General features: G+C 41.3%; 1 protein-coding gene across 1 annotated transcript; it reads right to left on the bottom strand.

Moving 5' to 3' along the window:
* Positions 1–202: 202 nt before the first annotated feature.
* VWA5A (von Willebrand factor A domain containing 5A) lies at positions 203–8,981 on the bottom strand. The gene is made up of 13 exons (XM_058664039.1): positions 8,926–8,981; positions 8,602–8,804; positions 8,065–8,287; positions 7,764–7,939; positions 7,418–7,532; positions 5,874–6,043; positions 5,552–5,640; positions 4,804–4,948; positions 4,544–4,623; positions 1,976–2,090; positions 1,016–1,180; positions 656–756; positions 203–494 (listed from the first exon to the last, which is right to left on the bottom strand). Exons 1-13 carry the CDS (start codon positions 8,966–8,968, stop codon positions 218–220), a joined length of 1,902 nt encoding a protein of 633 aa, XP_058520022.1. The 5' UTR covers positions 8,969–8,981; the 3' UTR covers positions 203–217.
* Positions 8,982–21,137: the final 12,156 nt, after the last annotated feature.

Genomic DNA, 21,137 nt, shown 5'->3' with positions numbered 1-21,137 from the left:
AAAGTGCATATATACTTCTTATATTTTATTGTTTGTTCTCCCATTCTGCACCTTGGGTTACTTCAGATATTCTTCCAAGGGGATACACTCATACTAACTCTTTAGGATAGAAAAGTATAACACTAATCCAAATCTTAAATATGGAAATACATGGTTAATACAACAGCCTTCAACAATGTGTTCAGCTGTGGACTACTAATTTTGTCAGAGTTTGAATTTAATGAAACTCACCAGGTTCAGCTCGACCAACTCTTAATCCATGTTTATTTATAGCGGTTAGCAGAACAGGTGTTGGAATGTCCCTATAAACCAAGGGCCCCTGAATAGGCTTATTAAGTTCCTTGTTGATAGCAACAAATGCAGTGAAGGAACTTATGACGCCTGACTCAAGGCTTATGTTCAACACGTCTTTTTTATCTCTTCCTACGGTCTCTCTGAAGCCCATGTCTTTGGCCTGGAGCAAGGATTTGGCAGCAAGGCGGTGAATGGTGAGGCTATAACAGAAAAATTCCAGAGATTTAGTTAATAGGCAGAGCTCTTGAATGTTAAGGCTAGCAGAGGATAGAAAACATTACAATAAAAGAGGCAGACAGAAAGGGAGGGAAGGAGGGAGAAATATAGGGAGGAAGAGAACAAAGGAAACTTAAATTTTCACCTGGCATCAAGCTTGGGTTGTAGAGGAAACATCATCTTATTCTCAAAACTCTTGCCCTGGAATGTGTACTTGAGACAGACTTCTCCTGTAGCCTCTTCTGGCTTTAAATGAAACAGCAGAAGTAGTGGAGAGTACAAATTGCCAAGAGGCATGTTGGAACTGGGACGGTTCCCCAGCCCCACCTATTAAGATTTTACATCTACTGTCTTGGGAAGCCAAAAGCCTAAAGTGGCAAGGAATATGATAGGTTGGCTGTAACTGGTCAACACGGTCTCATTCTGAGATCCACATATAACACCAGCTTTGCTGAAACTGTCAGGGCAGCGAGGAATGGCAAAATGAACAGGAAGGGAAACTCACCATCATTGTCCCAGACAACTGGGCATAGACAATTAACCTCTGACCCCGAAAGAGGGAAGTCTGTTCTGGGGAAATCATTTCAGCAGACAGACCAGACGGCAAATCCCAACTCAGAGAGATGTCCTCAACCACAGGCTGTAGAGAACGTTTTAAGGCTCTAAGAACCTGATAGAAGGAAAAAAAAAATTCATAAATACAGACAAGTAAAAGCAACAATGAAGCAATCATTCCATCAGGTGTCATACAGCAATATTTCACCTATCAGAACAAGTCTGAAATTTTACTAGTAGATAGACGTCGTCTCTTTTTGTTTTACATGTGAAGAAATAAAGCTGAGGGATGTAGTAGCATACCTAAGTGAAATAAATGCTTAAGAAAGGAGATTCCTGGAGAAGCAGATTAGATAAAATGCAACAAGAACTGTGGAAAGAACATAAAATATAACTGTAAAGGTCTCCTTGTACATGGTGATAAAATGCAGTTTTGCCAACCCTTGCATTTGTATTTCACAATTGTTCTCCTTGTATTTGCATCCTTTGCTATCTTTCCAAATATATATACATATATTTATGTATACATATGTATTTATATATGTATCCTAAATATCATATCTATATCTATATCTATATATCTATATCTATATCTATATATCTATATCCACACATATATCCTGAATCACAGACTTGGAATCTCATTCCTAACAACTGAACTATTGCTCTCTTGCTGGTGTTAAACACACAGGTCTCAGCCTCTTTTAGCATTTCATCTCTGAGCTTTCAGCCTCTACACCCTGATACCTTTTCTGCAGAACCTCAATTGCCTAAGGCCAAAAGAGGCCTTACAAAGTCTACCCACCAAGGGAATGGAGATACAGCAAAATACACACTGGAGGCATTGCCACTAATTCACCCAATGCTTGATAAAGATTGCTCACTTCTGGATATATGACCTGTCCCTTACCTTGGACTGCATCCTGTCCTTGCCTGTGATAAATTCCGCCATGCCCCCTGAAACCCGAGCAATGTTTTTTATTAGGCTGGTGGAGGCACCTTCACCAATGCCAAAGGAGAAACACCTACAGATGTAAACAGTTGGAAGTCATAGAGCAGCATTGAACAGTGACATCATAAAACTAACACAAAATTGTTCAAACACATGAGAAATAGTCGTTTGAACTACAAGCATGATAACTACCGTGTATCGATCATATATTTTAGAAAATGTAATAAATACTTTAAACAAAAGGTGGAATTTAATTATGCATAAGACTCCTAAAAGGCAAATTTCTGGTTTAGTTTGCAAAGGATTTAAGGTCCTGAAAATATACAGAATTTGGTAAATGCCATGGCCTTACTGAATGGTGAGAAAAGCAGAGACACTGGTCAATCTGATTTATAAGATTCCCCTAATCAGTCACAAGAAAGAGAAGCTGTCATCCCTGCCTGTCATACATTGTTCTGACGGCACATTTGCTCAGGCAAGGCCATTCTTACGGTAAAACCATGTACCACCTACTCTACTAATTGTAAAGTTCTTACCCTGCCCTAGTCCACATGAACAAAATAGCTCCTTAACCACAAACTGGTTCCCCAGATGGAACTATTTGTGAACAGAAAACACACTGATAATGCAAGATATGACAGATATAATTTTCTATGTAAATTAATAGACTGGAATTTTGATAATTCTGATTTATATTAGTGCAAGGTATTATCCCCAAGTTTAGTGACATCTGTTTTAAGATTAATATTCATATGTTCTTTCTGATAAAAGGCAAACTTCTTGCAAAACAGATCAATAGATACATAGGTAAGTAAATATATATATATATAAGTAAATATATATATAAGTAAATATATATATAAGTAAATATATATATAAGTAAATATATATATATAAGTACGTATATATATATATTTGTCTAGAGGATCTGTATAATGGAGCAAATATACCATGAAGTGGTGAAATATTGTAGTATGTTTTTATACTTCTGAATAGATGTAGATGGGCTCCCAATGTAACTGTAAAATACATCTTGACACTCCAATGCTGGACTTTACACCATTCTCTATACCTACAATGTCAGGATACACTTAAAAATAGCAGAAGGATGGACTTGTGACTGTTGTTGAGGGACTAAACTATTGCTACAGTGTAGAGGAAAAACATTGTGGTAGGGGAAGGTAGGGTAAGATGGAAGGGGAAATCTCTCAGCCCATGGAACTGTAGCATGAAAAAAATACACACACACACACACATATATACACACATATATATACACACACATATATATCTGTATATGTGTATATATATATATTCTCTAATCCTTTGAGGCTAGAATTCTAAATTCCAACTGAATGATGAAATTCTCCTTAAGGATGCCAGTCAACCCACATATTTTTACATTTACCTTGGCTTTTTCAACATTACCTTCAAATTGAAGTCTGGGTTATGAAGTGCATTTGTACATTTGCAAATCTATTTTTTATGCACAAAACCAAAATTGAGGAGCCACCACTGTGACATAGGAGGTTACGTTACCAGTTGTATCACAAGTTCCCAATCAGAGTAGTGCTCTATTTCGATCCAACTGCCTGCTAATGTGCCTGTCCTAGCCCAGCCCTTCCTTTGCAGTATCGGGGGACTGAACCAGCATATGGAAGTTCTCTTGTACTGTGTGTGTGTGTGTGTGTGTGTGTGTCTGTGTGTGTGTGTGTGTGTGATATCTTTATTGCTCTGCCTTTCGAACAAAAGTTCATATTTCGCAAAGTTGAATGACATTTATTAATGGCTAACTATTGCCTGAATTCACAACTGAGTTTTGGACCTCAAGGGTGGAGAACACTCAGGCCGCAGACAATTGAAATCTTTTGGCCTGGCCTTGCCAAGGCAACTTCAGGTGAGACTCAAAATTCAATATATCTGCTGGAGGCTAATTTTTAAGTTGCTCATTTTTATAGCCTACAAATGATGTTATAAGTATCTAAATGGCCATTGGCAGAAAAAGGATTCCTGACCTCTGAGGAAACAAATAAGAAAAGCCACATTTTAATACACTGCTCATTGAGTAAATAAAGCACAGCTAGCAAAGCTTTTCTTGGGAGTTTTTAATAATAAGCCTATAAGGTAAGCATTATTCATAGAATTATTTTCAAGTGAGGATACTGAGTGAAAGTTCAGAATTCAATCTAGATCACCTATTGAGTGGTTGCCCGATTACCTGAGCCATCACAATGTCCTTTGAGATCTACATTAGCAGAGCACTGAAATCAGAGCAAGGCATTGAACCCACGTACTCTGATGTTGGTTGCAGGAATTTTAATTGGCTTGTTAGTTGCTAGAGTAAACGTTCACCCCTTGAAACTTGTAATTTAAGGAAAAGAGACAAATTCTTCACAAACAAAAGTAGGACGCTCAAGCCATTCTGTCCTCTGCAAAGGATTCCAGCACTGGTATCATGGGGTGCTCAGTCACTTGCTAGAATTAGCAGCATCAGCATCCCAGAAGAAAATACATTTGTCTTCATACCTGTGCTTTTTGCTATTGAGCTTAACTTCTCTAATTATGGTAAAGGTGTCTGCAACTTCTCCATCTGTAAAAACAAAAAGCTGCACAAAGAAAAAAAAAATCCATGAAGCCTCTGTTGGGGTCATTTTAAGATACTAGAATTTGCCTTTGGGAAACTCAATTACTTTCATTGCATAAGTTCTGATGATTCTCAAATCAAGCAAAACAGCTCTGAAGCAAAACTGCCACTATCCTTTGATGAGCACTGTTCCCATTCTCACCTGCAGGGGATGGCCTGCAATGGGGGGTTTTCTGTAAATGTCCCGAAGTGGTGTCAAGATTTCAGTGCCCCCTCTGTCTGCCTCCATAAGCTGCACTCTTTCCACTGCCTCCTCCATTGTCTCCTGGGTGTACATCACACTGTCCCTGAGAAAAGTAAACACTCCGTTGTTACATGATGTCTGCTAACCATTATCCTTGATTTTTTAAGTTATTTTTTTTACATTTGAAAGGCACATCTACCGAGGTAAGAACAGAGAGAAAAAGATCATCTATCCACTGCTTTACTTCCCAAATGGCCACAATGGCCAGAACTGAGCCAATATAAAACCAGCAACTGAGTCTCCCACACGACTGCAGGTGCCCAAGGACTTAAACCATCCACTGCTGCTTTTCCAGGCTGTCAGAAGAGAGCTAAATCAGAAATGGAACAGCCAGCTGGAACACAAATCTGTACCTATATGGAATGCTGGCACTTGCAGGTAGAGGAGTAGCCTGCAAACCACTGTGCTGGCCCCCAGTCTTGAATTCAGATGTCCCTGCCTCATTAAGAAAGAAAGGAAGAACGGAAGAACGGAAGGAAGGAAGGAAGGAAGGAAGGAAGGAAGGAAGGAAGGAAAAAAGAAAGAAAGAAAACAACAACAAAATTTACTCACCATGAATGCCAAAAGTCATTCTGCCATAAACCCTTTAACAATCGAATCCCTTTCTTTATCTTTTTGAACTCTCACTTCATTTCTAGAAACTTACGGGAAGAATGTCTCAAAGGAAGATCCAAACTCATAGACGTTGAAATAACAGCCTATGGACAGACTCTTGAGCAGCAAAATCAGAGTTTCCTAGAGTTAAGAGAGTAAGAGGGGAGTGAGAGAAGATCCTGTCACACACAGGATTCGCCAATTCAAAATTTCACCCATTTTTATGCCTCCTCCTACTCCATGGCTCAGCTCAGGGAGGTCATGCCTACCTAGCCCAGACAGAGGACAGACCCACAGCTGGAAATGGGCAGCAGCCCTTAATACCCATCCTGCCCTGAACATGTGACCCAGTAAACAGAAGATGCTAGCTGTACCTTGGCTGCCTCTATGCGTGGTTGAGATTTCGCCTGTTTATTCATAGGAGACTTCATGCTTCCTGAGCAGTCCATGAGGATGACAAATTCTCCACAGGCAACAGGTACTTCAATTTCTGGGATATCTGGATAGAAACTCACCATGGCACATGGATCTCCCATCAAGCTATCTAAAGAGAAAGGAAAGGACTCTGTGAGACAAGAAGGAATTTAAGAATCCTGAAGTTACCCAAAACCAGTTGTATTGAGTTGCACACTGAGCTGAGAAAACTTAAATCAAAACCACAGGGTTTGATCCACGCACATTTCTGCTTGCAAAAGGGTTTGAGCTGACTTAAAAACACATAATATGCAAAGGGTGGAACAAATGTCAAAGTGAAGAAAGAGGTTATTTTTAGTCTTAGCAAAGGAAAGGAAAGATCTGGCAGAACTCTAAATAGTTTAAGTGAGCCAAGCTGCCACTTCTGGTTGCCATCTGTGTCTCTGTTTGGATGAAAATAGTGTGTCAGGTAGGCAAAGTACATCATCTAAGAAGGAAGACTTGATTCACCCACTGCACGGGATTCACAAGCTGGTGCAGCGTGCCTCCAAAGTCCGGCACGACCAGCACAGCTGATCTTAGGGAGAAAATGCCAAAGTCTTCCCAGTGCCCAGGGGACCTTCTTAGAAGACAAGGGACTGAGACAGCAGTCCTTACCTTTACAGAAATCAACATCATAAAACATTTTTTCCTGGTGAGTTAAAATAATCCTGATTAAGACCAGGTTATTGTTATGGCACATTGCATGAACAACCATGCACATTCACATGTGACTAACATATGAAGAAGGAATACAGAGCTTCCTGTAGGAAAGTTGATTATAACCAACCTGCCTGAAGCTGGGATCCCGTCCTGTGACCTCACCATGGCAGCATGCTTAGAGAGAAGCCAAGTAAGGGGCCTGGCTTACACTCCTCAAGCGGCCGCGGCCAGAGCTGGGCCAATCCGAAGCCAGGAGTCTGGAGCCTCTTCTGGGTCTCCCACGTGCGTTCGGGGTCCCAAAGCCTTGGGCCATCCTATACTGCTTTCCCAGGCCACAAGCAGGGAGCTGGATGGGAAGCAGGGCCACCGGGGTTAGAACCGGTGCCATATGGGATCCAGTGCATGTGAGGCGAGGACTTTAGCCACTAGGCTACTGCGCTTGGCGCAAATCTCTGATATTTTAGAAGACAGAAATATCACTTAATTTTTATCTGCCTTCTGGCATAGGTGAAGTCATTGTCCCAAATGTATATGAAATCACCATGTTTTCTCTTGTATTTATTTGAGCTCTTCACCCATTATGAACTAATTAACTTAAATGTGCATGTAAGGTATTAAGCATGCAATATTCATTAAGCTCAATCATTTTTGCATGCTGTGGCTTTTGCTATTTCAAGGTTTTATAATAATATGTTTTTTTTCCAACTGTTGTATGGAGGAGCAAAAAAGTGAGGGCAATCTGAGGAGAATTCCGAGAGGAAGTTCACCCAGGAGGTGACTCAAAAGACAAGACAGAAAACACCTGGCTTTTTTTCAGGCATCCCAGTCTCCACGGCTACGCTGGGGCTGTGCACCTCACTATAGTAAATCAGGAGTTCCACGTCGCGGTCAAACTTGTGTCCATCAGCCAGGGAAACCTGAGTTGGGGAGAAGCAAAAGAAGCTACATTAGGATTCCCACTCTGCATCCAGAGGCTCCGGCCCACATGCTTCTTCCGTAAGTGCAGCTGCCCACAACTGGGGTGAGGATGGAGAGAAAGCTCTAGATAAAATGGAGATAAAACACAAATATTTGGAAAGGGTTTGGTAAGGGTCAAGTTCAGAATCAAGAGTAGGAATCCCAGCGATAGCAGTATTCTCATTAGTTACCTGAGCAGACGTCTTTCCACTTCCAAGGTACTCAACAGGGTTCAAGGTACAGTTTGATTGGACCTTCTCGATACTGTGCTGGGAAGTGATGGTGGCAGCCAAGCTCAGTGTGTAGGGCGGGTCCTCCAAAGGAGCTACAGGAGTCTTCATATTAAGGCAACTATCCTCAGGAAGTCCTACAAAAGATTGTCTTAGTGCTAGTTCCCTCTCTAAGACTTCTCTTTTAGCACCCAAGCAAACTTCAGAGCATTTACCCAATGTTGCCAACCACAATTAATGTTTAAAGAAAATGGGTACTTACCAGAGAGATGGTATCTAGGATTCAGGATAGCTGGGAGCACATAGCGCATCGCCCCATCTGCTTCCAGTGGCAGCTCTTGGACATACCTCAGGGTGAGCTCCACTTTTGACCCAGGTGGGAGGTTCCCCACGTCGCAGGAGAAGACATCCCTGGAACACTTGTCCTCTTCTAATAAGAAGGCCTGGTAGCCTTGACAGATGGCATTCTCATAGTTGATATGGGCCTAAATAGAAGAACATGAGTGTAGGAAAAAAATATAAACCATTGAAGAGGTCATGTTAGCTAAAAAGACAAGTTATACACAAAGCAGAGACTGCTGGGAGGGTCTGTACTTGGTCTTAACAAGCTCACAGTTATATTTTAAATGTTTCTTCTTGGTTTTCCCTCCAAACAACTCTGGGAAAATTGCAGTTAAAAGACAGTGGAGCAAAACACATTTAAGACTAGCATTTACAGTGAAGTTGCACTGGATAGAGATCTTAAGAAGTATACATTAGGGTATCAAGAAGGAAGGAGGTGATGTACGGATCCCAGTACCTTACATTTGTCCTGTAACTCTGCTACAATTTTCTTCCCATCCACCAAGGCCTCAAAGCTATAGACAGCAGAGTCTTCATCCATGGGAAACACAAAGAAAGCCTCCAAAGGAACTTCCTCTTCATTCTCATAGTTTAAAGTTGCAGACACACCAGCCACAAACTCACAAATGGACAAGTTCACAGAGATCTTCTTGAGCGGCACTAAGAATACAGAAGGCAGAGATCAAGAGCTCAATAAACCTTAATACAAGGCTGAGGTAGGCAGATATTGTACCAGCTGCCACAGAGAATAATAACAAGTAAAGTCTGGAATCAGCCTTACCTGATTCCTTCTTGCGGGTGAGTAGACCACACTGTTGTACCATGGTGATTCAGTCTTTGAACAACAACAGAAAAAAAAAATCGACATCATATTCAAGGTCACTAATTGAAATTCACCTCTTAAAACACCAATACCTTAAATGCTTTCTTCTTTATAAAATATTTATTTTTTATTGGAAAAGCAGATCAGATTTATGGAGAGAAGCATACAGAAAAAAAAAAAATCTCCATCTACTGATTCACTCCCCAAGTGGCCACAATGATCGGAGATGAGCTTCTACACTCAGGAACCAGAAGCTTTGACTGGGTCTCTTCTGTAGGTATGAGATCCTGTGGCTTTGGACTGTTCTCCACTGCTTTCCCAGGCCACAAGCAGAGAGCTGATGGGGAGTAGAGCAGTCAGGACATGAACCAGTGCCCATATAGGGAGGTGAAGCTTTTGCCATTGAGCAATAGAATCAGGCCCTGCCTTAAATGCTTTCCTCTGGCATAAGAATATATAGTGAAGGTTAACATTGGAAAGGAAAGAAAGCTTCCAAAAGCAAGATTCCTTCTAAATGGCAGTCACATATGGGGAAGCTGTAAGTTCCACTAAGCATCCATTCAGCAACAAATCTCTGTAACACCCTTGTTCTGGTTCAAATAATTGCACTTCCTAAAAAGTATAATTGATATACCACTCTGTCATTAACTTAAAATCCCCAAATTTGTCTTCTTTCTCAAGTGAAAATTACAAAACACACCCATCATTCATGAACTAATATACATACATATGATGTCCAGTGAGTAGCACCCATAAGAGGTATTTAGCCAGTGATGATAGTTTGTTTGTACTATTACGACTATTGCTCAGCAAACCCCTGCTGTTACTTTAGATCATGCTATTCAGAAAGATGCATTTGAGAAGCTGTGTGATCCCAAACGGCCTCTGGCATTGCAGGAGTGGACTTTTCCTTTAGGGCTCATAATTGAAAGCACTGTTGGTTTACTCTAAGACATTTTGGTGTGTATAACTATTATATATACAACATGTCCTCTATTTAAATTCAGACAGTCCCAAATTTTACTGCAATTTAAAACATATATTATATATTATATATATTTTATATACACATATAATATATGCAATGTATATATAATATAATATATAACATGTATGTACATCTCTTTTATTATATAAACAAGCATTTCATGTTACATGGTAACAAAGAAGAAGCCAATATTAAATAGCTAGGTTGTGATTTACATGATCCTTTTAGCTGGAAAAATCTACCAGTGGATTTGCTCCTAGTGATAGGCCCAAGCACCTCGGGAAGCTTCTTTCGATCTGTGTTAAACTGAAGTGCTTGATACGCTGGCCTCCTTCTGCCAAAGCACTAAGATGCAGTGCCAAGTACTAAGAAGGGCATTCTCACTAAAATGCACCTTCAAAACTAACACAACATTACGAGGTTCACAAAGGATGTTGAAGAAAAGCAAAACTGACATGTTTATCCCCAGGCCCAGGCACAGGCAGGTCACAGAGAACACTCACTTCCTTAAAAACCCAGTGGGTGGGGTGGGGGGGAAAAGACTGGACAGAAAAACACCCAGGCTTTTCTCGACAGGCTTCCTTCCTAGGACAATTCCACCTTTAATGACTTGAAGCTTTGAGTTCTAGGCCCTCTGCTTGCATCCCAATCGCCATTTAAAATAGTATAGTCTACCACTACGCAGAGCCCATACCGATAGGCCACCTGATATCCATGCTGTTCCTTATGCATTTTGTCATTGCCAATAAATCCTGTATCTGTTTTATTTTCTGCCACTAGATAAACACTGAGTGCGGCAAATGACTCATAATCCGACAGCAACATAGAGGACAGCAGCAACGGAGGGAGGAGGGCAGGCTGTCTGCAAAAGGAGTGTCTAGCACAGTCAGCACTAGTCCAGCACTAGTGCTTGGAGGGCAAAGGTTTCTGATAACACCCGCGAGCTTAGAGCAAGGGAGTTGGAGAGTAAGAAGGCAAGGAATGCTGGCAAGCAGTGAAAGCAGTCTAAAACTGCCTGATATTTAGCAAGGGTAGTTGGGCAAGGAGGGAAAAAGCCACGAAGGAGCATTCTCAACAACAACAACAACAAAAAGCCTTCATTGATTGAGCATCTATTTCCCCACCCTTCCCAAGAAAACTGTTGGTTTGGCCCAGAACTACTTCTGTCTCTCATGCTGAACTGGAGAAAGGCACCTAACAACACCCAGCTAAAGACCACAGAGTGCTAGCCAAGGCCAAAGGACCTAATTGGAGGCAGCTGGGAGAATGAGCTGGGAGTGGCTCAGCTGGATACTCAGGAATACAGGCCTGCTGACGCTGAGCTGCTCAGCCTCCAGGGCAGAAGCCACCTCTGACAGCACCCTCACAGGCTGTGCCGAAGCCAGGTCCATTAAAAGGAGGAAATTTGGGGTGCAGAATACAAACAGAATATACTTTAGTATTTGCATTACCAGTCCTAGATTTTCAGTGTCTGATCAGTCACTTCAGTTTCTGCGTAGAAGCTCCTGGTAGTGCAATCAACTGGGGAAGACCAAGACTGAGGCTGTTTCTGCAGCATAAACTCACACAAGATTGAGAAAATATCAGCTGCCCATATTAGAGGAGAAAGAAAAAGCAGAAAGAAAGAGAATGGGAAAGTAGAAAGAGGTTCCTGGGCGACAGCCAAATCCCCAGTACATCCTCCACAAGTCTTCTGGCCTGCCAATGCTGCAAAAACCCCTGCTGGAATCACCAGCCAGACTAAATTCCTCACTCCATGAGCTGATCCTCAAAATCAGCTCCAGCAGATGTGAGATCAGGGAGAGGGCAGTGCCCTGGGTGGCCCGCAGTTCTCAGGTGCTGGGCTGGAAGAGAGGCTCAGCCTCCCTGAGCAGCACACTCACCCACCTTTTGCTCCTGAAGCCCAGGCGCTCTCTGAGTCACTGCAGAAGGAAAACAGCTGCAGAGGGGATTTACAGGAAGCCCCTCCCACTCCTAGGGATTGTTCATAAAGCACCAACCACAGAACTAAGGGATGGACTGAAAATTCTTAAGCAAATATTGACCCCTTTCTGTTCTCTGCATGAATGAAAAAGCCTACTGTTTAGTGACTTTCGTTTTTTTTCCCTTTGCCTGGTCTCTGCCAAGAAACATTCAGTGGACAGGAAAAGGCAGGGTTTTGTGAAGCCAAGTACTGTAACAGTAACATTGAAACGACATTAAAAGCTGCACATTTCTGTAATGTCTACTGTGCTCTGAGCCAGGGTGAGGCACACACTCCTGCTGCCATGTAACCATCTCCAGCTACTAAGGAACACTGAAGACTTTCAATCATGGATCACTTGCAGGCAGTTCATCAAGATACTAAAATCAGAAGTTTGAGAAGCAGTATAGGTAACAGAATATTTGTGCTCATTTTCCCGACTAAAGGACAACTATACACTATTATATTGTCTATCTCAAGATCAATTAAATCTAACGGGGTCATATTGCTGTTTGGGATTGTAAAAATGCATGGCATGTATGTAACGCTCAGCTTGATTTTAGTCTCCACTATGTACTCATGTCTGACCATTTTTCCCTCCCCAACTTATTTGCTTTGTCTGTAAAATGGCCATGATGGTTTCTACGATCTAATGGATCATCACACACACACACACACACACACACACACACACACACACACACACACACTGTTTAAAACCAATGCCTAGATTTATACATATGCAAGGGCTTGGCTAAACATGGTTTCGGATTGGCGCAGCACCGGCCGTTGCGGTCACTTGGGGAGTGAATCATTGAACGGAAGATCTTCTTCTCTCTCTCCTCCTCTCTGTATATCTGACCTTGTAACAAAAATAAATAAATCTTTAAAAAAAAAAAAACCATTTTCATTTTCTGATTTGTATGCTCTCTCGTCTGGCATCTTCCAAGAAATTCATCAAAGACTTCTACTGTTCTTGTTACACTGAAAATCTTTTGTACCCCTAGGCCTTGTAAATGTTTAAGAAAATAAATACCCAAAGTACAAAAAATCATCTGTGTGGGAGATCGCCCCTGGACCTCAGCGTTCTTGGCCTATGTGTGAGATCATAGGCACACAACACACCATGTTCCTGGGGAAACACCCTGACAACGGTCTCAGGTAACCGAGACCTCTGCTTGGCCTGTTCACTGCTTATACAGGCCAGGGACGTGGGTTGCATCCCGGTCTCTCTTCTTTGTTTTTGAATGAGCTGGGACTTCCCTGAGAGGTAACTCTGAGAATCAGATGTGGTCATACTTTGCGTGCTAACTACATGTGGTGTGTGTGACCTACAGCTGACCCACAGCCATAAAGGGTGAACTTTGCTTGCAGCATAGCTGTCAGCTGTGTGTGTTGTACATGACCTGTTACCTGATTGGAGGGTCCAGAGAGATAGACATGCCTTCTATCCAATTACAGTGTCATTGTTGGGTGGGAGCACTGTCAGGACACACCCTTCTGCCTTCCCCTTTCCTAGTCTATGGCTTTACCATAAATGGACATGTTCAGACTATCTCCGGTGGTTCATGCTGGGAAATACTGCCATCTCAACCCCTTGGTTATTGCAGGAAACTGCTGGTCAGGAAACTCCCAAGACATCTGACTAATGTATGGGTACACATAAATGTTGATGACTGCTAGTACTCTTCAGCCCACTCTCTATGAGTGCAATCCACTGTGAACACTAAGAGATAGATTTCAGGGAGATCTAGTGACCAAATGCTTAGACATGTACACAACTATTAAAAATAATCACTGCAGGGAGCATTTTCAAACTGTGGTCTTTGGTGAGATTGCATTTGTCTGGACTCAGCATAAATGTATCATGGATGGACAGATGGATATACTATTTAACAACACAGACATATGGGTATTTTGCACTGAGCTTATAGCATAAATCCCTGCTAAGTATGGCAAAACAGTCAACTTTACTTTCAGACCAGAATAATGCTCATTATCAGAAAGTCACCACTTGTCTGACCCAAGTATGTTAGAAGATGCTGACTGTTCCTTAGGAGAAGCAATTTATAAGCAAATATGCTCCTGACAAACCAAAAGCATAAATATGTGCTCATTGGGGCAGGCAGGATGGAAATCAAAAATCCAAATCTCTGAGGACTAGTAATAGATATGCCTTGTTCATCCAGACAGTAAAACATACTGTGGAAAGCCGAGGCACAGGTTCTAGTACAGAGTGAACTCTGTGAGCTGTCAAACACCCCACCTCTGGCAGGTAAGAACTGTGTCGTCTCAGGAAAATGACCTAACTGCTCTGAGTTTAATTTACCGTTTGTGAAAATCGACTAGTTACAATCTGCCTTCTGCGTAGTTACAATAATTGAATATCTGTCACAACTCGGCATGTTTCAGTGTTACTTTCATTTTCCTTTTGTGGATTGGCCTGGTGGAATCTTAAGACTTGGGAGAAGCATAGGGCACTTAATTTCCATGTAAATACCCTGCTTTCATGAAAAAGACTCTGATCCCTAATATATTTCCATATCTAGTCATGTTAGTTTACAATTTTTTATTAAAAAAGAACAGATTACAAGTCGTTCCAAGACACAACTTTGAGAATAGTGATACTTTCCTTTTTGCTTCCTTCTTTTTGTAAACTTCTGTGATAAAATTTTAATTCACTTGATAATGTTGCCTTAGTGTTTTACTACTAAGGAGGCCAACAAATCAAAAGTAGAAACATGCCTGATTTTTGTTACTCATAATCTCATTCTCAGTAATTACTGAAAATTAAGATACTAATAAAATATGCCCCGGGGAATATTTCTATCAATGTTATTTTTTCAATTGTTTAGAGAAGCCACAGCATGAAGTTCAGGTAATGAAAACTCTATTTCAGTGCCACATCAGCATCCCATATCAGAGTTCTAGATGAGCTCCAGCTGCCTCACTTCTGGTCCAGCTTTCTGCTAACACACCAGAGAAGGAAGTAAATCATAGCTTAAGTAGTTGAGTCCCTGCTACCCACTTGGAAGACCAAGATGAAGTTCCTGGCCCTTGGTTGCTGCCTGACCTGGCCCTGGCTGTGGCAGTCATTTTGAGGACAGAAACAGAGAAAGAGTGATCTTTTGCTCATATAAGTATATATGTATTTTAAAAGATGTGTTTCGCCCAAAGTCAAGAAATAATATGCATCACAAGTGCACATGATGTGCCACAAAATTCACAAGCATTATGGCCCTAAACACTCCTAGCCACTCTATAAAGTGTTACTGTTTTACAAAGTACAACAAGGTAAAATTCATAAAGGACCGTGAGACTGTCCAAGGAAACACACCTAGACCTAATGAAAAACAGATTTTTTTTTTCTTTTTTCACTAGTTCACTTTTCTTAAGGAATGTTCTGTTTTAACCAAATTCTGTGGAGTCATGTGGGAAGTGATTTTCTGGCTTGAGGAACAGAGTGCTCACAGATGTGAGCAGAGTCAGGGAGGCCCCATCCTGTGAAAAATGGCCATTGCTTCTGACCGAGTGATAGAGGCATTGTCAAACTTCGCCCATCACACTCATGTTTAAGTTCAAGGGTTAGACGTTGATCAGGGAGGAACAGCTGCAGTTTTCCATCCAAGGTTCTGGGCTGAAAGCCAGGCCAGTGACCATGTCTATGTACCCAGAAGGCAATGAGAAAAAATGCTTGAGGCCTTCTTATACATGTGGCAGTCCTCAGCAGCACGGTCCATGGTTGATCCTCAAGCACTGGGACAAACCCACAGGGATAGTACAGGCTTCTGTGTCATGCAGCTGGCACTCGCACTCCAGTGTGCTCTGGCCCACAGTCTAATCCTACCACAGTGCCTCCGGGTAGATAATAAGCCTGGGATTGCAGGAGAGTGAATTATGAACCCTGTCCCATGGACTACAGGAGCTAATTCTACTTTCTGTGCACAACATGGACACAGGGTTGACAGCTTCCATTCTCAAATTTTCCACTTGATTTTGACAAAGGCAAATGGGCTTCAGGATCATTATTATACTATAGCCCTTATTGAGGCCAAGGATTTCTAGGCCTATGTTTCAAGCATCCTGGAATACAAATGGAAGTAGAAGTCATTCACTGATGACAGACTGGTCATGTCTACACCACTGGCCAGAGAGAGCTGCCGCACTGTTGTTTGTATCTTTTTACCTGCTCCCTGCAAGTGTCTAGTTGATACTTCAGTAGCCTTAAGTCAGAACATTAGAAAAGAACAAGAAGATGTCTACATGAAAGAACTGTGTAGAGTGCACAGGCTTGGCAAACAATCATCTCAAAATTAACACTAGTTCAGTCTTGCTCAGGACACACACTCTCAAAGTCCTGTTCTGAGCTTCAAATAAAACCAACTCTAGTTCTGGCTCAAAAAGAGAGTGTTCATGGCTCAGCTGCAATTCAGAAACTATATGTCTCAGTAAGGCTAGCATCATATTAGTCATTCAGTAGCATGTTATTTAACTTCATGGCGTTGTTGATTTCTTTTTTCTTGCTGTTATTGTTTTGCTTTGTGGCTTTCCATTTAAGGGGATGTATAGTAACTGTTAATAGAGACTATCATATGCAGAAGTGAGGATACAATGCAGTAGCCATCTCTACTTCCTGATCAAAGATGAACTCCCAATGAAACTGTTAACCATATTTTGACAATAGGATGCTGGATTTTCTGCAATTGTCCATTTCTGCAGTCATGGATACATGATTGTTTATGAAGAACTGTACTATGGAACTGTATCATAAAAAGATAACAATAATAATAATAAGTAAATTTTAAAAAGAAACAGGAAAACCAAATTTTAAAAAAAGACCATGAGGAAATAGTTGGCCGAGTTGCAGGCCAACAAACATCCACCTCCTCTATACTGATGTAGAACATGTTAGCCAGCTTGTACGCTGCAGAATTCTTGTAAGGATGGTCCTGGTAAAGTTCTGATGTGTAAAATCAGGACTTGTTCCTTTTTGACACCCCTCACAGCTCGTTGTAGGTGCTAACCACTCCTTAGGGCAGATCCCTCCCCAAGTCCTGCAAAAGGGAGTCCAGTGGTATAATTTCAGTCCACCTGGTCTCCTTGTCAAGGTCGGAGCCATGCTGTGACACCATGAAGAGGGAGCTGCCAGAAGCAGAAATGCAGAGATGTTTCTCACCATACTACAAAGTCTTCCATAATCACAGCAGAAAGGGAAAAGGCAGGAACTGGGAAAATGACCGATAAATGGACCGACTCCCTATGGTATATAGAAAGCAAAAGGAGCTGATGGGGTATGTATCAAAAACAGAACAATGGGTGGTCATAGGGGATTCCTAAGCACATTGATTCCCAGTGCCTTTGAAGATTACCTTGGTTACTGTGTACTATGCTGAAAGTCTTATCTACTTTCAACATTAAGTATCCATCTAATTGCTCCCTTAGCTCAAGACGCTGCTGCCTGCTCCCTGAATACAAGGATATATGGTGGATAAAGCTCCAGTGGGACTACGATACTCTAAAATCCCGTAGAAGCAGGGGATGTTTTTATTTTCACTGACTAAGAAAATCCCCCCAGATGATAGTGCAGGCAACAGTAACATAGACTCCTCTATGCTTGAGGCTCGAGTGAAAAAGAGCCCAGGCCCGATTTCCCGACACCTAGGGAACAGAGATGGTTGGGAAAGAGAGCTCTACGGCTCCACGGAGGAGACTGAGGTATGAGGAGGAAAGGTACACTTAGCATCCTGACCTGCTATCATGCCTTTCTTTTTCTTTTTAGGTGCTCAGCTCTTTCACCAGTTTTATTTTATTTCCTCAATGCAGAGATGCAAAAACTAAAGAGTGCAAGAGAAAGCACCACTGGTGACTTGCTATTTCATGAGGTGCTGACCAGAGTGTCTCCCGGCAGTCAGTTACTCACATAGGAGGCAGAAAGGCATCCCTCCATTCCTTTTAGGTTAGTTTTTTTTTTAAAGATTTATTCATTTTATTACAGCCAGATATACACAGAGGAGGAGAGACAGAGAGGAAGATCTTCCATCCGATGATTCACTCCCCAAGTGAGCCGCAACGGGCCGATGCGCGCCGATCCGAAGCCGGGAACCTGGAACCTGTTCCGGGTCTCCCACGTGGGTGCAGAGTCCCAATGCATTGGGCCATCCTCCACTGCTTTCCCAGGCCACAAGCAGGGAACTGGATGGGAAGTGGAGCTGCCGGGATTAGAACCGGCGCCCATATGGGATCCCGGGGCTTTCAAGGCGAGGACTTTAGCCGCTAGGCCATGCCGCCGGGCCCTCAGTTAGTTTTTAATTAGTTTAGTATCCAGCCTATCCTAAGCACAGTGAAGTAACCTACAATTTGAACTAAGTTAATTATAATGAAAATTTACTTTATGATATGATGAAAATAATGCTGCATGAGAAAAAGACTTATAAAAGATATTTTCTTGATGTCTTCATTACTCTCCCTTTCTTCTCCTTTGCCTGAAATGTATTCTTAGGCTTTGATCTACAGACTTACTTTGCCTTTTCTCTCTTAGTGATCTTGGACTGAAGATATTGATTGTCACCACTTTACAAGTACTTCTATAAGACATGCATCACAGCAAATGACAATAGTAAATCATTAAAAAACATATTATTACATATCAAAATATTTCCTAAACATCATCACATTTACTCTTTACAGCAATTTTAGTTCATTATCGATACGCATTTAGCAACTATCCACATATTTAGTGATGGATGTAAAATACAAGTTTGTTAGACACACATGAGGAACACACAACCAAAAAATCAACAAAACAGAATGGCAAAAATTCAAATTTTATGTCTACTGTCCTGCTTTTATTACTTACAATACTCTCTGCTATTCTTTTGTTTGTTTGTTTGTTTGTTTTTATTGGAAAGCCAGATATACAGAGAGGCAGAGAGACAGAGAGGAAGATATTCTGTCCATTGATTTACTCCCCAAGTGGTTGCAATGGCCAGAGCTGAGCCAATTTGAATCTGGGAACCAGGAACCTCTTCTGGATCTCCAAAACAGGTGCAGGGTCCCAAGGCTTTGGGCCATCCTTGACTGCTTTCCCAGGCCACAAGCAGGGAGCTGGATGGGAAGCAGGACTGCTGGGATTAGAACTGGAGCCCATATGGATGAGATGCCAGCATGTGCAAAGCAAGGACTTCAGCTACTAGTTACCACATTGAGCCCACTCTTTATTATTAAAAGCATTCTAGTAGGAATGCTAAATTCTAATTCTTAAGGCTATGACTCCTGATAGAGTAAATCCTTAGTGCTTAAGGAAAAATGAGAAGTTGATATTCAGAGGTTATAAACTATTAGTCCTTGGTCATGACACTTAAATTCAGAGCCTGTACTTAGGTCTTTAGATCCTTAAACAAAGTTCTTTTTCATGTTCCACATTTATATTTTTCTGGACAGATATTTGCTTTGGAATTGAATCTTCTGGAAAGCTATACCCATTTCCATCCAGGTTACAAAACTCAAATTCTCATATTTGTGCTTCCTGATTCCATGTGTCCCTGATGCATATGAACTGGTCTGATTGTGGGTTGAAAAATGGAAAAACTCTTCATAATGTTTGTCTTAAAATCTTTGTTTTAGAGTTTTATTTTATGGGGGGGCGCCCTGCCATAGTGGTAAAGTTGCTGCATACAGTGCCGACATCTTATATGGTGCCTGTTTGAGGCCCTGCTGCCCTGCTTCAGGTCAAGCTCGCTGCTAATGCTGCTGAGAAAGCAGTAGAAAATGATCCAAGTTGTTGGGTTCCTGCACCCATGTGGGACACCAGAAAGAAACTTCTGGATCTTGGTCTGTTTGGCTCAACGATAGCTATGGCAGTAACTGTGAAATGAACCAGCAGATGGAAAATCATTTTTGTCTCTCCCTCTATCTGTGTACTTCTGTCTCTCAAATAAATAACTAAATAAATCTTTAAAAGAGAAATAAAAGAGCAAAAATGATTCATTTATTTGAAAGGCAGAGTATCTAGAACTCAAACTTAGGTCTTTAGATCCTTAATCAAAGTTTTTTTTCAGAGTTTGAAAAGCTAAAACTCCTGATGTTTACCACAAAACTTATTTTTAAAAGTGCCTGTGAAGTAAAAAAATGTTTCAGAATTGATAAATGTTAGTTTCATTTGGTCCAAGAATTCAAAATCTCCAATTGCAAATAAAGACTGAATATCTCATCTCTATCTATACACAGGACAAGTCTGCAGTAAAACCTGTGATCTGTATAATATCACTTGCATGCTACCCATTTAGAAAAGTTGACAGGTTTTCTTCAGGCTAATGAACATTGTAAGGCAATGTTCAAACTAAGGTGTGTGTGTCTTATCTGAATCAGACTAAAAACCCAAATCTAATACTTATTGAGGAGCATTACATTCCACAGTCCTAGTCAGAAGCATTAGAACCCAACTGGCCTCAGGCAACGGGTCAGGACATTTGACCACGTCTTTAGAACCTCACATAGCATGTGAACAGGAACCTGAGGGTCAGGCTTCCAGGGTGATCAGTTACAGGGTACTCATGTAACAGAGTGAGTTGGGGACAAATTTAACTTTGCTTACCTATTCAGCATGTGACATACTTACCTTCTTAGCTCATCCAGTATTTTAATGAGCTAACATTTTATTTCATTTATGTTCATCTTCATGGATAGGTATGATATATTGAAGGTATATATGTAATATTTTCTAGGCATAAACTTGTTTGAAAAATTTGCAAATATATGATTTCAACATTAACTGCTATGGTTTGAATGTTCCCACCAAAATTCCGATTCCCATGGTGAGACATTCTGAAATGGTACCAGGTAATTATATAAGAGGCAATTGATCCATCATGGATTCGTGGATTCATTAAATAAGTCCTTTTTAAAAATCTGTTTCTTTGTTTGAAAGTCTGAGGTATAGAAAGAAAGGAGAAGTCACAAAGAGATATGTCTGCCATGTACTGAGTCATTCCTTAGATGGTTACAAAGACTAGGAGTGAGCCAGACCTATACCTAGAGACAGGAGCTTCCTCCAGGTCTCCCACATGGATCAGAGGTAGCCAAACATGTTGGTCATTTCCTGGTGCTTTTTCTAATCCACCGATAGGACAGTAGATGGAAAGTAAATTAGCTGGGACACAAAAAATGTGCCCATAAGGGATGACAGCATTGCAGCCAGCGGCTTAGTCTACTATATCACAA

The sequence above is a fragment of the Ochotona princeps genome, chromosome 4 (genome assembly GCF_030435755.1).
Source record: "Ochotona princeps isolate mOchPri1 chromosome 4, mOchPri1.hap1, whole genome shotgun sequence".
NCBI lineage: Eukaryota > Metazoa > Chordata > Mammalia > Lagomorpha > Ochotonidae > Ochotona > Ochotona princeps.
The sequence above is the reverse complement of the archived record's forward strand: the minus strand, read 5'-3'. Positions and strand labels throughout refer to the sequence as shown.

What these genes read in the sequence shown, in the direction of transcription:
- VWA5A (XM_058664039.1), bottom strand. Translation starts at nt 8,968, where the DNA reads ATGGTACAACAGTGTGGTCTACTCACCCGCAAGAAGGAATCAG. An exon ending in GTGGAAAGACGTCTGCTCAG is followed by an intron (nt 7,533 to 7,763) that starts GTAACTAATGAG and finishes TCCCCAACTCAG; the next exon opens with GTTTCCCTGGCTGATGGACA. An exon ending in CAACCCAAGCTTGATGCCAG is followed by an intron (nt 495 to 655) that starts GTGAAAATTTAA and finishes TTTCTGTTATAG; the next exon opens with CCTCACCATTCACCGCCTTG.